This window comes from Pagrus major, chromosome 1 (genome assembly GCF_040436345.1).
Source record: "Pagrus major chromosome 1, Pma_NU_1.0".
Lineage (NCBI taxonomy): Eukaryota > Metazoa > Chordata > Actinopteri > Spariformes > Sparidae > Pagrus > Pagrus major.
The window spans coordinates 22,691,855-22,705,942 of record NC_133215.1 but is presented as its reverse complement, the minus strand read 5'-3'; the positions used below and the strand labels follow the sequence as shown (position 1 = coordinate 22,705,942).

The 14,088-nt window shown below is 41.2% G+C and overlaps 3 protein-coding genes and 1 long non-coding RNA gene across 5 annotated transcripts; 1 reads left to right on the top strand and 3 right to left on the bottom strand.

Moving 5' to 3' along the window:
- Positions 1–1,435: 1,435 nt before the first annotated feature.
- LOC140999681 (uncharacterized) lies at positions 1,436–2,757 on the bottom strand. The gene is made up of 3 exons (XR_012179495.1): positions 2,682–2,757; positions 2,172–2,261; positions 1,436–1,502 (listed from the first exon to the last, which is right to left on the bottom strand). It is a non-coding gene; the product is annotated as an uncharacterized lncRNA (long non-coding RNA).
- Positions 2,758–8,522: 5,765 nt separating this feature from the next.
- On the bottom strand, positions 8,523–8,978 carry LOC140999435 (histone H3). Its single transcript, XM_073469811.1, has one exon. It carries the CDS (start codon positions 8,976–8,978, stop codon positions 8,568–8,570), a length of 411 nt encoding a protein of 136 aa, XP_073325912.1. The 3' UTR covers positions 8,523–8,567.
- Positions 8,979–9,344: 366 nt separating this feature from the next.
- Positions 9,345–9,730, top strand: LOC140999492 (histone H2A-like). The gene has a single exon (XM_073469914.1). It carries the CDS (start codon positions 9,346–9,348, stop codon positions 9,727–9,729), a length of 384 nt encoding a protein of 127 aa, XP_073326015.1. The 5' UTR covers position 9,345; the 3' UTR covers position 9,730.
- A 1,097-nt stretch (positions 9,731–10,827) lies between these two features.
- LOC140999355 (histone H1-like) lies at positions 10,828–12,083 on the bottom strand. Of its 2 annotated transcripts, XM_073469721.1 has the most exons (2): positions 11,574–12,083; positions 10,828–11,531 (listed from the first exon to the last, which is right to left on the bottom strand). In XM_073469721.1, the coding sequence occupies exons 1-2, from the start codon at positions 12,081–12,083 to the stop codon at positions 11,484–11,486; spliced, it is 558 nt and encodes a 185-aa protein (XP_073325822.1). In that variant the 3' UTR covers positions 10,828–11,483. The 2 variants fall into 2 exon arrangements, with proteins under 2 accessions (XP_073325822.1, XP_073325813.1); XM_073469712.1 differs by having other exon boundaries at positions 10,828–12,083.
- Positions 12,084–14,088: the final 2,005 nt, after the last annotated feature.

Sequence of the window (14,088 nt, the reverse complement as noted above, 5' to 3'; positions counted from 1 at the left end):
AGTCACGTAAGTGATGTAACATAAATTAAAAAGAAGTCAACGTTGACTATTAGTTTTCATCCCACTGCTGTCTCAACGGACTTCAACAGCACATCCAAACATTTGGCTATATGAGTGCTTTCAGGAATAACGCTAGTGGGTTATCTACAGCAGCATAGTTTGAAGTGCAGGGCGACCAAGCTGACATAATTGTCGTGTTGAGAGTGACAACAGGTTGATATAGCTCAATGGCCATTTTGCCTATAAAGACATGGATACAGCTTCATCGTTCACATGTACACAGTCACAGGATTGTGAAATATTTTTGGGAAAGTGGAATTTCTGCACCCAGACTGACCATAAAGTGCGTTACAGCTTTTCAGGGTTTTATATATGCTGAGTTATAAAGCTATCATCTTTTCACAGATCCAGAAATTGTGTTCTTCACACGATAAATCATTCCAGTTGCTTTCAAAATCATGGGACTTGAATACTACACAGTCTTCTCTTTTGCCTCTATAAGCGTTGGGCTCTCCAGGGCTCCAGTAGCTGAAACAAAGAAACAAATAATCTTGAAACAAAGAGCACAAGCCAAGAAGCATTGGATGGACAGCAACATGTGTTCAGGTTTAAGTTAAATTAAAATGTTCCCTGTGATTCAGTATGGAGCCAGTTATCACTCCAACAAAAGGCATTAAGTTTCAGCATTGATGTATTTCGATTAAAAAGCTAACATGTGAACCTTTCAGTCAGCGGCGTGCCATCCACCCATTTCCACATCCCTTCGGTTTCTCTGTCTGTCAGTCCGATCCATGGGAGGTTGTGGAAATTTCTCGTGAACTCCTTGTTTACAGAGAAAAACAGTAATCAATATAAATAGAACTAGTTTAAATCAATCTTACCCCTAGATGACCTCACATGTTTAACTCTTTCTCTTGCTATTGCCTCTTAACTTCAAACACACCTGTTCTTCTTTGCTTTTGATGATAATCAGGTCAGCTCCTCTTTGCAGACAGTCATCTCTGCTGTCTTTCCAGGATTTCTTGATAGAAGAAATGTAATAGAAACTGGGATGGAAATACACCCATCCTTGTTGGAAATAGTGATCTGTTATGCAAAGACATAAGATAACAAGATGTGAAAATTTTGACAACAAAAAGAGCTTAGAGTTTGACTCTGCAATGCTAAATTATTTACCTACTTCAACAGTTAGTTAATTTAACAAGTGATAATGAATAAATTAGATGGGTAAGTAAAAAGAGCATGGCTTTGAGGACAGACGTTTGTTTCCTCTTCCTGTGCGTAGGAGTATGCTCATGGGGGCCCGTTAGTGTAAGCTGGGCTAGGTACTGACATTTTTCGTTTGCGCCCTATCCTGTTTTCCTGAAGAGTGCACCGAATGCCCCGTTAGATGCAAGTTTTATCCTCCTACTTACCAAAGTTAATCAGTTTCCTCTTCAGTTCGTCCTCAGTCAGGTTTTTACAGCTGGCCTCTTTATCTGGTGTCTTACTGCCAGAACTGTCTGAAAGAGCAGAAACACTTCATTGAGAATTCATGTGTCAAACATTACATTAAACCAGCAGTTCTGCCAAAATGCACTGAGATCAAATTGGTTGACTATTATAATGCTCAAGGTTACTTTGACATGTAGACAGGAGAACATTCAGGAACAAAATGTAGACTTGACTATAACCATGTTAACAAGCTGACAGTTGTGACTCATGGGTTTCGTTTTTATTTCAATAGCAAAAATATGAAGCAAGATCTGGAAAGTCCCATCCTCTTCTGAGGAATCTAACAGTAATACATGAGCTTAGTACTGCTATTATTATATATTATATACTGATTCTAAACTTCCCCAAACTTGTTTCCCTGTCGTCAGCCACCCACAAATATTAATGCATTAATGAACAGGTATGGGAAACTGCATTGTTACGGAATATTACTCAATTGGACCAAAACTGTGAGAGAGCCTGAGTGCACAGGAATTATCATGAGTTGTTATTGTCATAAGTCATTGTCAATCAAGTGATCTGCACACATAGAAACCCCTCAGAGAAACTGATGGTCATATCTTGTAATTTCAAGTAACCAGATATATTTTTCTTAGTCTTATATTAATAGGAAAAATTAAATAAAAGTCTGTGGAAATAAAAAAAAGGAAAAAAAGAAAGAAATTAAAATGACTCACAGAGAGTGTGACGCAATGAAATGTTGAGAACAGCTTGTAGGATACACAAAAGTCCAAAGCTCACGGCAACACATTTGTAGAGTTTTCTCCCTGAGTGCACAAATCAGACAAACATTAATCACAAATTAAGTGTCTGACGACCTGCTCCATGAAGCAGGTGTACAGAGTTATCTGAGAAATGTTCTGTGTCGCCATTTGGGGACGAATGAATGTGGGACAGAGATCGAGATTAACACATTTTACAACCACAGAAATCCTAACTTAGAGAAGTCAAGAAGAGATAGGAAAATCCTAGGTTTACTAAATCAGTCAATGTGTAGTCAGGCAGTTTCATAAACCATTATGTGTACTTTTCAAGTGTAATACAAGAACATAACTTGTTCCTCAATGCAAAATGACTGAATAATCTCACATCACATGAAAGCAGATCAATAATACTTCCTCACGTACACTAAAAACTTTGGAAAAATGGATTCTTTCTCAGCCCTTCTTCCCAGAATGTTGACTCACCAGGAACTGCAGCAGTCACTCCACCATCCTGTCCAGAACAGCTCTTCAGGGCACGCCCGGCTGATGCATCGGGTATGTTTACATAGTCCATAGTGATCTCTGACTGCTCCTTTTGGACAAACTTCATTGTGTTTTAACAACCAAGTGACAATGGTGATGTTTTCTAAGTGGTGGGAGTTTTTTCTAAGAATGAAACTGATGTGGGATCCACTTCTGTGTGACCTTACAGAGTCGTTAAGGACACTCCCAGAAGTGTAAAAGCTGTACGTCTTCAACAAAATCACAACCATATGTGGTATGTTGAAACATGTGAAACAATGTCATCACTGGTTGAGCTAATCTGTTCCGGGTTAGAAAGCAGAAGTAAATACATTATATAGCCAAGACTTGCAATTTGGAAGAAAGAAGAAGAGGAAGTTCTCAAAACTAATTTTTAGAGTTAGATGTCAGACTACCACAGAAATGAAATCATATTTATCTAAAGCATGTGAGACCATGAGAACATCTACGCAACACAACCAACTGCTATCTATCTATCTATCTATCTATCTATCTATCTATCTATCTATCTATCTATCTATCTATCTATCTATCTATCTATTGTAATGATACATATTGTAGCCTTCTCAGGCTGTAAACAGGAAAACCATGCTTACATCATTTCCTACACATGAACTGACATGTATGAAGACAAAACCCAAAAACCCAAATATAACCTGCATGCCTACCTCACCTTCAGACAACATGCACACTCAGTTTTCTCCAGTGAGCTGAGGGTAATATGATTAAATGGAAATTAAAAATAAATTAAAAGATGTTTAATAATTATATAACTGTTTATTTAGGTTGTTGGCCAGTTTTTCACCATCCATCAGACTCCTTCCACTTCCTTCTCCTATCCCAGCTTTAGCAACCTGAACCCTGGAACTTGTACCTGAACCCTTATGTGTACCCACTTGACTGTCGGCACCTTTTATTGCCCCATTCCTGTTTACCCATGCACTCTCAGTTACTTCTGTTTGGACTTGCTACCCATTTTGCTGCTCACTTTTTGCAATAAATCACTCAACTGTTTCTGTCTGTCTCACACTCACCGGCCTGATACAATGACCTGTAAAATGCCAATCCATGGTGCATTTATATACTGTAATTAATGTGATCAGTTATTTTTAATAACTCATAACAAGTTCATTCAAGTCCACACAGATGTTCAAGATTCTCAAAATGGCACAAAATTGTGGTTTACATTGACAATGTGATGGGCTACTTTAGTGTGTCGTGTTGTACTTCCACATAAACGGTTCTTCCTCTATTTGGCACATCCTCTCAATGTCTTAACCCCAATGTAAAGATTGTATCAGCTCAGTCTTGCACCAAAAGAAGGAACAGAAAGTTCACAAATCAGACTATTCTGCAGTACTTCTTACCAAATATTAAAACAACCAGGGTGATGCAGCCAATGGAGATACAAGATTATATCAATGAACGACCAGGACGTTGGCGGAAAGGCACTGGGGATGCAAATCAAACAGGTAATAACACACAAAATGTTATTCTGTATGTACTGTTAAACAACACAGGTTGTTTTTAGTGTTTTCAGTGCACAGTAACATGGTGCTACAACCCTGTCTCAGAGAAATTTTATGAAAAGCATGCCAGTGCACTGTGTACTCCAGTTGTGTCGGCAGCTTAGGAAAATGTACATTGATGATCCGTTACTGTTTGTTTCACAGAGAGAAGATGAAATGTGTTAGGACAATCCAACACTCTATACAAGAGTTGTTGTCTTTCAAAGACAATTCCTACTTTTGTATGAGTCAGCATCAATTTAATGATTGTTGAGAGGCATCGGTGAAGACAAAACCAATTTCAGTATGTCTCAGATAAAATTAGGTTTTCTGATTTGTCATCTTTAGCCTCATATATGTTAATCTAAGCATTTACAGCAGACCATTTAAAAAGTGTTTCCTGAATGCCATAAATTTGCTTACATTGAAGAGGTGGGCTACAATTACGAACCGATATTCTGAGCACTCCTGCGATATTATTTTGTCGAAAAATGTCCCCCAAATCAGGCTAATTGATAGCCTTGTAAAATTTTTCATTGGCCGTCAGTGTCTTTCATCAAATCGCTCTGAACGTGAGCCCAACAATATTGTTCACCGCTGTCGTCGTTTTTAAAATTTCCAAGTGGTAACTGACAGAAACGATGGACAAAGCTACAAAAATGAGACCCAAGTTGCGATAAAGTGTAACTATACATTGAGGCAAATATTAACATGCTAATGGGTGATTTTTAGTCTGGTAAACTAACTTTACAAACTGTATATTGTAGAACTCAAAGGAAAAAAGAATAGATGTCTCTTCATTAATGATATATCAATAAGACATTACAGCCTCACATGGTGCTACGCAAACTTTTATTGCTGTTCGTCTTCATTTTACAGAGAGAAGACTCTGTCGGCTGCTTTTCATCAGCTTTGGCATTCTGTGTATCATTCAAGCCACTCTCAATGTTGCCCTACGTCTAACCTGTGAGTATGAGGGGGGTTTTGGCGTTGTGTAACTTCAAATTTTGTAAGACAGCATAGACAAAACCACAATATTGCAAACACACACACATTGAGTAGTTTGGCATGTTGCTGTCAAACGTATTCACAATTTGCTGTCAAAAAACACCTGACAAATATTTTCTATTTCAAATTCATTTGAAAAATTATCTTAAATGTAACCTTTTGTTTTGATACAATCAGTGTACTCAAGCAAGGAACCAACCGACACAGACTGCAACGCAACTCACTCACGTGATGACCAAAATCAGGTGACAGTGGTGCAGGACTGTGAGCGAAGGATTCCTTGTCACTGCAACAAATTACAAGAAAGATTCAACGCCTTGACCAGAGAGAGAGACCAGCTTAGAAATGAGAAGAGTCATCTCACCAACACGATAAGGAAGCTGGTGGAGGAGAGGGACAGACTGTCGAGGGCTGAGAACAAATCAGGCAAGTCATCTGCCCTTAAGTTCAGTTTCTCCTCATTTCTTTCTCTTTCATTCTGATATAAAGGAATCTATCCACCATTTACGCACAATCTGTAATTTACCCAGACACAAATGCCTGTAAGCATTTTGCAACATCTGAGTGCGGCATGGCTGTTGTTTTGGCATATTGCTGTGATGTGTTCATTTATTTTTGGTAACAGTGAGGTGCTAACTACTCAACGCTTCTTGTGGTTACAATGAAGAAACCCTTGCTGCTGCTGGCAAAGTTATGGTCACAGATACAGGATACAATATTTATTTTCATTGTCCTAAAGTTCAAGTGACAAAGTTTGGTTATATTTTTACTTACAGATCCCCATCCAAGTGTCAGAGTCTAATCTGTGACGTGTCGTTTGTTTATTTCATCCTCCAGAGCCGAATTTTTGTGTTTCCTCTCAGCGGTGTCCTCCAGATTGGAGGGAGATCAAGTCCAGATGTTACTTCCTCTCCACTGAGCAAAAAACGTGGGAGGACAGCAGGAAATACTGTCAAAGTAAAGGTGCTGACCTGGTGGTGATCAACAGCGAAGAGGAACAGGTAAAGTTGACTAAATCTGTGTCTGGGCCTACAGTATGTGTGCACCATTCTTGATGGTGGATAAGATGTTTTGAAGTCATAGTTATATTTTCTATGATCTCAATTAACAGAGGGCCTTGTACCGTATGGATGGGAATCAATATCTCTTGTTCTGGATTGGTCTACATGACACCGCTGGGACTTTTAAATGGGTTGATGGATCTGCACTGACCAAAACGTAAGAGCTTCAGAATAACCCTGAATTTTTCTGCTAGGCAGGTTGATTCAAACAAGACCTTGGTATCACAGAAATGAGTGCTACAGTATGTGGGCAGCGCTTGGCTCTAGAGATCTTAACAGGTCTGGATCAGAAACAGACAAACGGAAAACCAACTTAAAGGAACAGTCATTATCTGCCTTTCCATTGACGTGGGAGTAGATAATGACTAAATTTTCATTTTTGGGTGAACTGATACTTTAAACCCAACGTGTATCACAAAAGTTTTTTTTGTAATTATTTTTTTTTTTAATGAGACCTTAGAAATAGTGAAAAGTGTTGCCTAAGTTTGGCATGGACTAATACGATTGCATTGCTTTTAGTATTGGCTGGTCCATACTGCTCTATGATGGACAACAATGAAAGGCAGTGCACCTCTTTACATTGTTTTCTGTGTTGTGATTTGATTGTAATGTGTTTATGTCTCTGGCCTCCATCTCTATCTCATTCAGATTTTGGCAATCTGGCCAGCCTGGTGATGGTGGTCCCAACAACATAGAGGAGTGTGTGGAGATGTATCACTTCAACCCAGTGTTGGCCAACTGGAATGATGCCCCCTGTGGGCACAATCTGCATTGGCTGTGTGAGAAGGCTCCATGTTTCATTCCATAGTACATCGAAATATTTTGAAAATAACATCAAACTGAAATATGGAAAACAATAGGATAAGCACATCCTAATGAGAATAAAAAAACAACAATGTATTGGATTCATGTTACTTGAAGGTATTTAGTGGTAAACTTTGTTCTACTTTGTATCTTTCTAATGTGTATTTTTGGGGAGAAATGTTTGTAGTAATAGCTTTTAGTAGGAACATCCAGTTGTTATTGATAGCCAGCATAATATTTAAATGAATAAAAATAGAATGACCAGTTAAGAATCAATAATACAGACTATTGTAATGTAGTTGAGTCCTATCAACAACCTGATCAAGATGCTCTCCTGGAGATGCCAAAGCATCAACTAAAACACAACTGTTGTCATTGTGTGTAAGCAAGACAAGAAATACAAAATCAAATGATTTGTAAATCATTAGTGTTATTACAGAATCGCCCCCCAACATATAGCTAAATGATAAAAACAATAAACAGGAGTACACATGTACACATATTCATTCAGAGGTATCAGGGGGGAAAAGTTCCATTATAATTCAAAAGCTTTTTACGTTTTTGATGTTTAATAAAGTGAGTGAGTAGAGAATCAGTTCTAGGAGAATATGTCAGATGTTAGGCAGTGATTTAGAAAGTGTCTGTCTGTGAATAAAAGATCTTGCTACATTGCTAATAGAATAATGAAAGGCTCTGGATTATTACTATTTTTTACATTGATAGGCAAATTATAGAGTAATGCATACTTATTGAAAGAGGCTATAAAGGGCTCAAAATGTCTGTAAGAGCCCTCACGCCCTTAACGATGTCACAGTGAGACAGCCCTAAAACTGGTATATTGGGTATGTGCCTCTCTGAGTCTAGACATTGCATTATATGTCCCATAATGACAGAGGGATAACCAGGGGGTTAAAATAAGATGAATGATTGCAGTGAGTCACCAAAGGATGGCAGCAATGCACTGACCCTGTGCGACACCTGGGTGAAAAACATATGCAGATTGGCTGTGAGTAGAGTAATTAAACAGACTGCGAACGAGGGGAGGAGGGAACTGACACGGGACTGGTGATATTGAAAATCACCTGTCCACTTAATATTGTTAGTTTCCTTCAATAAACGTTTAAATCTGTAAAGCAGCAAGATCTCTAGAAACCGATCTGAACATTTCCACTGGCAAGTTTATTAAGCTTCGACCTCAATGGGCTACAAAATAAGTAACGTCAGTCTAAATGTGAGAGCAGTCGAGGGACGGATAAACCATGAAACCCAATTATATTCGTTTCAATATACCCTGTACAATAAGTAGCTTGTTTCAATATTGTGATTTCCGAAGACATGCAGAGTAGGTAAAATGTAAACCAGATGAGCAACGAAGGAAGCAGCTCTGTAGAAGAAGTGAGGGGGCTCTGAAAAGAGCCGTTGTGGTTTGTGGGGCAGCAGACAAGTTAAGCGCGCTCTCCGCGGATGCGGCGGGCCAGCTGGATGTCCTTGGGCATGATGGTGACCCTCTTGGCGTGGATGGCGCACAGGTTGGTGTCCTCGAACAGGCCGACCAGGTAAGCCTCGCTGGACTCCTGCAGAGCCATGACAGCGGAGCTCTGGAAGCGCAGGTCGGTCTTGAAGTCCTGAGCGATTTCTCGGACCAGGCGCTGGAAGGGCAGCTTGCGGATGAGCAGCTCGGTGGATTTCTGGTAGCGACGGATCTCTCTCAGAGCCACGGTACCGGGCCTGTAACGGTGAGGCTTCTTCACACCGCCGGTGGCCGGGGCGCTCTTACGGGCAGCCTTGGTGGCCAGCTGCTTCCTGGGAGCTTTGCCTCCGGTGGACTTACGAGCGGTCTGCTTGGTTCTTGCCATTGTTTCTTCTTCCTCTGAACAGACAGGAGAAAAGTGTAGTGAAGAGACGAGACTGGCTGCTCTTAAACTGTGGGACCGGCTGTGAAACGGTGACGCTGCTTCAGACCTCCGGCTCCTGATTGGTTAGCGGCTCCTCTCGGAGCTCAGCGCCGCCTGGAGGAGTCGACCCCCGCCTGAATCTCCGCTGCTTATTGGCGAGAAACCTGTTCAAAAAGACCGCCTTAATTCAGCCAGGGGCCCCTCTGCTGAAAGCCTCTTCTCTGGTTGGTCTGTTGGAGACCCGCACACGCTCCGCGGACATAAAACGAGGGTTGTGAGTATCGGCAGCACATTTTCTTTGAGACGAGACTCTAGAAAGACCTGAAACATGAGCGGAAGAGGCAAAACCGGCGGCAAAGCCAGAGCAAAGGCAAAGACCCGCTCCTCCCGTGCCGGGCTCCAGTTCCCAGTCGGCCGTGTCCACAGGCTGCTGCGTAAAGGTAACTATGCGCAGCGTGTGGGTGCCGGCGCCCCCGTCTACCTGGCGGCTGTGCTGGAGTACCTGACCGCTGAGATCCTGGAGTTGGCTGGAAACGCTGCCCGTGACAACAAGAAGACTCGTATCATCCCCCGTCACCTGCAGCTGGCTGTCCGCAACGACGAGGAGCTCAACAAGCTCCTGGGCGGAGTGACCATCGCTCAGGGCGGCGTGCTGCCCAACATCCAGGCTGTCCTGCTGCCCAAGAAGACCGAGAAGGCCGCCAAGAAGTAAATCATCCTGCTTGAGACCAGCAACACAAAGGCTCTTTTAAGAGCCACACACTCACTTCTGATAAAGAGCAGTGTTTCTCATGTCTGTCTCAGTGAATAGCTACAATCCTCATGAGTATCAACTCTACCAAATCAGTGTATTGTGATAAATATACGATGGATAGCATCAGAGGGTGAATAAACGCGTGATTTACACCAGGTTTTACCTGTAGCGGCTTTTTAGGTCCAATCTATCCTCATTCGGGTAGGATGGGGTGTACCTATTTCCCTCGCCTACTGTAAGTTTTTATTTTAAGTTACTTGGTTCATCACTAATGTCGCACTAATTAAGGTTAATATTGTGGCTATCTGGTCTCGGCATGTAAAACAAGTGGATTCAATAAAACAAGTCACCTGTTCTTGGCAGGATAATTGAGCCCAGGGCTGTGGCCAGGATTTTAGAAGTACTGAGGTTCTGACCTCACACATACATCAAGAACATTTTGAAGACTATGCTATAGTATATATCTGTGCATTTCTCTGCATTTTGACAGGACCAGTAATCGCTTAGGAAATAATATCAGTGCCAGCAAATGAATGACATTCTCAACTTCCGACAGAAGATGAGAGACAAATATGGCCAGTTTTGACTTAATGATCAAACTTATTTACACGCTAAAAATAGATTTCTTTATTAATCCACAATCGAAATTTCACTGTTGCAGTAACAATTCACATAAAATCACAAATCTCACAATAACACACACTATAAAAACACACAATAGTAAAAGTAGCAAAATATTTACAAATATATACATACATAGTGCGAGATTTAAAAAAGTAAAGATAAAATGAATAAAATAAAATGTAAAGGACATTTACATGGGTAACACTTTATAACAACTATCTGTAATAAACGGTACATTTATAGTTAATTAATTTTACTGTTAAGAAAATGTTCATAAAACATTCATCAAGTAGTAATCGTAAAGGTTGAAGGCATCAGTTGCAACTCATCCAAATAATGCTTAAAAATGAACCACACAGTATATATATTATTATTATTATTATATTATTATCAATTGCAACTTTCCAATAAACAATCATTAATAAATCGTTTATAAAGCATTTCATTGGTTGTTAACAGTGACAGAGATTAATTAACTATGCCGCTGATCTTATCTGGACTTAAATTCCCTCATATTATTTATTCCACCGACTGTTCCAAGAAACATAATGATGCATTATAAAGTGTAGGCCTTCATCTCTGCAGGGCAGCCCTTCCCTTTCCCGCTCGCGCTGTGTGCCGCTCACCCTCTCATCCTACCTGAGTCACTAGATTGGACACACTGTGGAATAAAAGTGCAGTCATATGCAGCATTATAACATGAAACCCGGAATCGGAATCTGCGCTTTCCAGATATGAATAGTTAGATGTCTCACTTCCAGAGGAATCTCAGTTTTGTCGTCTACAACGTCACAATTTATTAACAATTGTAAAATTATTGATCGAGTTAAGATTAGCAGAAGACTTTGGGTGCCGTGTGTCAATGCCCAGTCTCATAAAACTAGTTTAAGAGAAGTGAGAGGAGGGGTTATCTGATTGTCTACAGGGTGCAGTTACAGTGTCAGTGCCACTGAAATGTTATAGGCTATATTTAATATCGATTAGGATACATTTCTCAACAATTATGAACAGGACTGAGCTCTTTAAGGATGGTGTGGGTGGCTCTTAAAAGAGCCTTTAATCGGGACGTGTGATGTTGCAGTGACGGCTCACTTCTTCTTGGGTGCTGCCTTCTTGGCTTTGGGCTTGGCAACCTTCTTTGCGGGAGCCTTCTTGGTCGCAGGGGCCTTCTTGGCCACTTTCTTGGGGCTCTTGGTGGCCTTCTTGGGGCTCTTGGCTGGTTTCTTGGCCGCCGCAGGTTTCTTGGCCTTCTTCGGGGACTTCTTGGCGGCTGCTGGCTTCTTGGCCGCAGCTTTGGGCTTCTTAGCCGCTGCGGGTTTCTTGGCTGCGGGCTTCTTGGCTTTAGCAGGAGCCTTCTTAACCGGCTTCTTGGCTTTGGGCTCAGCCACCTTCTTGCTCATCTTGAAGGAGCCGGACGCTCCGGTCCCCTTGGTCTGGACCATGGCCCCCTTAAGCACCAGGCTCTTGATGGCGGTCTTGACGCGGGCCTTATTCTTCTCTACATCGTAGCCTCCGGCAGCCAGAGCCTTCTTGAGGGCAGCCGCGGACACGCCGCTTCTCTCCTTGGATGCGGCTACAGTTTTCAGGATGAGCTCGCTGACGCTGGGGCCAGCCTTCTTCGGCTTGGTCACCTTCTTCTTGGCGGCTTTAGCCGGAGCGGCGGCGGGAGCTGGAGCTACTTCTGCCATTTTGTGTCAAAGTTCTGATCCTACTCACGACAACACGAGAGTCTGACTGGACGAATGGAGAATCCAGAGCAGGAGGCTGTCCTTAAACACACCATGAGAGCCGTGGAGACTCAACCCAGGCCGTGTCTCCTCTGGGCAGTCTGAATGCCGGGCCACTTGTGTTTTCTCTTCATCGATAAAAGACTCCAGACTAAATGTGGGAGAAGTGTTGGAGGCTGACAGTGAAGGAGCCGATAGCGGACTTGTTTCTCTTCATATTGAAGTCATGTAGAGCTCTGATGCTCTCTGCATTTTGTTGCAGGAGCCTCCAAACCTCACACTTTCACCGTCGTGACCAGCACTGCTCAGCGACTTTTCCCACTCATTTCTCTCCTAAAATGTTTTAAAATGCATCAGAGCTCCGTCAAAAGCAGTTTTCCAGCTGGTCAACGTGTTTGTTCAGGGACTCAAAGTGAAAACAACCATCTGTTGGTGATCACTTTGTAATAAACTCAAGTTATTCTGGCAGCAGCAAACACACTGATGATGGCCGAGGGTTGTGGTGTCAGACAGAGCAGCTCACTGTGGCTGTCAACATTTCTTTCGGCATTCTTTTACATTCTGTTAAAAAGAACACGGACGATGAATTGGCAGCAAAGTAAGTGTCTTTAAATGTAACAGTCAAATATTCAGCTTTTTTCCCCTGACGGCTTCCTATGACCAGCTAGATCATAAAATATCGCACAGAATGTAATGCCGCCTCTTCCTTGAGTCAAATAGGCTCGTGTTTTGCGATACAGAGGACAGAAGTGCAAAATAACACAATATATTATATTGAAATTAAAAAAGATTTTAAAAGGCACTGATATGATATAGTATAGTTTACAATATGTAATATGCAATCTGAAACATTTTCCCCTTTGTTACAAAAAAAGAGTAATTACTGATATGTAATAAAAATATACACTCAGTAACTGGAATGCCACCTTTCAGTGTGAACAAGCACTGGAAAGCTCCCTCATCTGTTACCTCCACTCTCCTCATCTCTACCACCCTGTCCTTCAGTCTGACTGTTTCTACATTGAACTTAATACAACATGTCAACACGCTGCCTCTTAAAAAAACTAAACTTTTCACCTGACTTTCTGTATTTACAGATATAGCTAATCACTTATAAAATATCTTAGCCTGATGTTGAGCAGACAGCTGTGTGCCAGTATAATACTCCAATAACAATAGAGTTGTCTTCCAGGAGAGAAATGAAAAGGGCTTTATTTCGTCTTTCAAATGTATTCAAATGTGTCAATTATACTATGCATATAACATATAAGTATATTGAATATGTAAGTACGCCTACTGTATAACCTAGTGTGTAATCAGTATATAGTTCTATCCCCGACTCTCATCTCAGTTTTGGACATCATTTTACATGTAGCGCAGCAGTGAAGACACAGCTTCAGGGAAGGAGTTGAGTGTTTCAGTCTGATTGTATCACTAAGTTTGAGCTTTGTATGAGGGCTTCAACTGTAAATAAAAGCTATATTCAGAAATCACTGAAAGTAAGTCTAGATACATTTAAAAGGGCAGGCCAAGAGAACTTGACAAGAGCTCAGAGGTCTTGGCCTGGCCTTCCAATAGGTCTGCAGCAGTCTTTGGGATGGTGGCTCATATCTTCTAACAATGTTAACCCAGCCATGCGTGTGATTGTCAGTGGATTAAATAATGTGGAGTTGAAGTATAAGGACATACACCAGAGCAGTTTGATCAGGGGAGGGACTGATATACGATCATGACTTAGTTTTTCAGAGTGATCTTTATCATCCACAGTGCTGTAATTTGAGACATTAACATGCATCTTTAACAAATCATTGATAATTCACAGACATAGTGAAAGAAATAAACACAAAGGATGTAAATTCTCAATCATTGAAATTAATACGAAAATTCGAGGAAGAAAGCGCTTCTAGTTTGAGGTGTGTGGCCCTTAAAAGGACCTTTGTTGTTGTAGATCTGATGAACTATCGGT

Bases quoted from the DNA above. Each gene is read 5' to 3' on its own strand.
- LOC140999435 (XM_073469811.1), bottom strand. From the start codon at position 8,978: ATGGCAAGAACCAAGCAGACCGCTCGTAAGTCCACCGGAGGCAAAGCT.
- LOC140999492 (XM_073469914.1), top strand. From the start codon at position 9,346: ATGAGCGGAAGAGGCAAAACCGGCGGCAAAGCCAGAGCAAAGGCAAAG.
- LOC140999355 (XM_073469712.1), bottom strand. From the start codon at position 12,083: ATGGCAGAAGTAGCTCCAGCTCCCGCCGCCGCTCCGGCTAAAGCCGCC.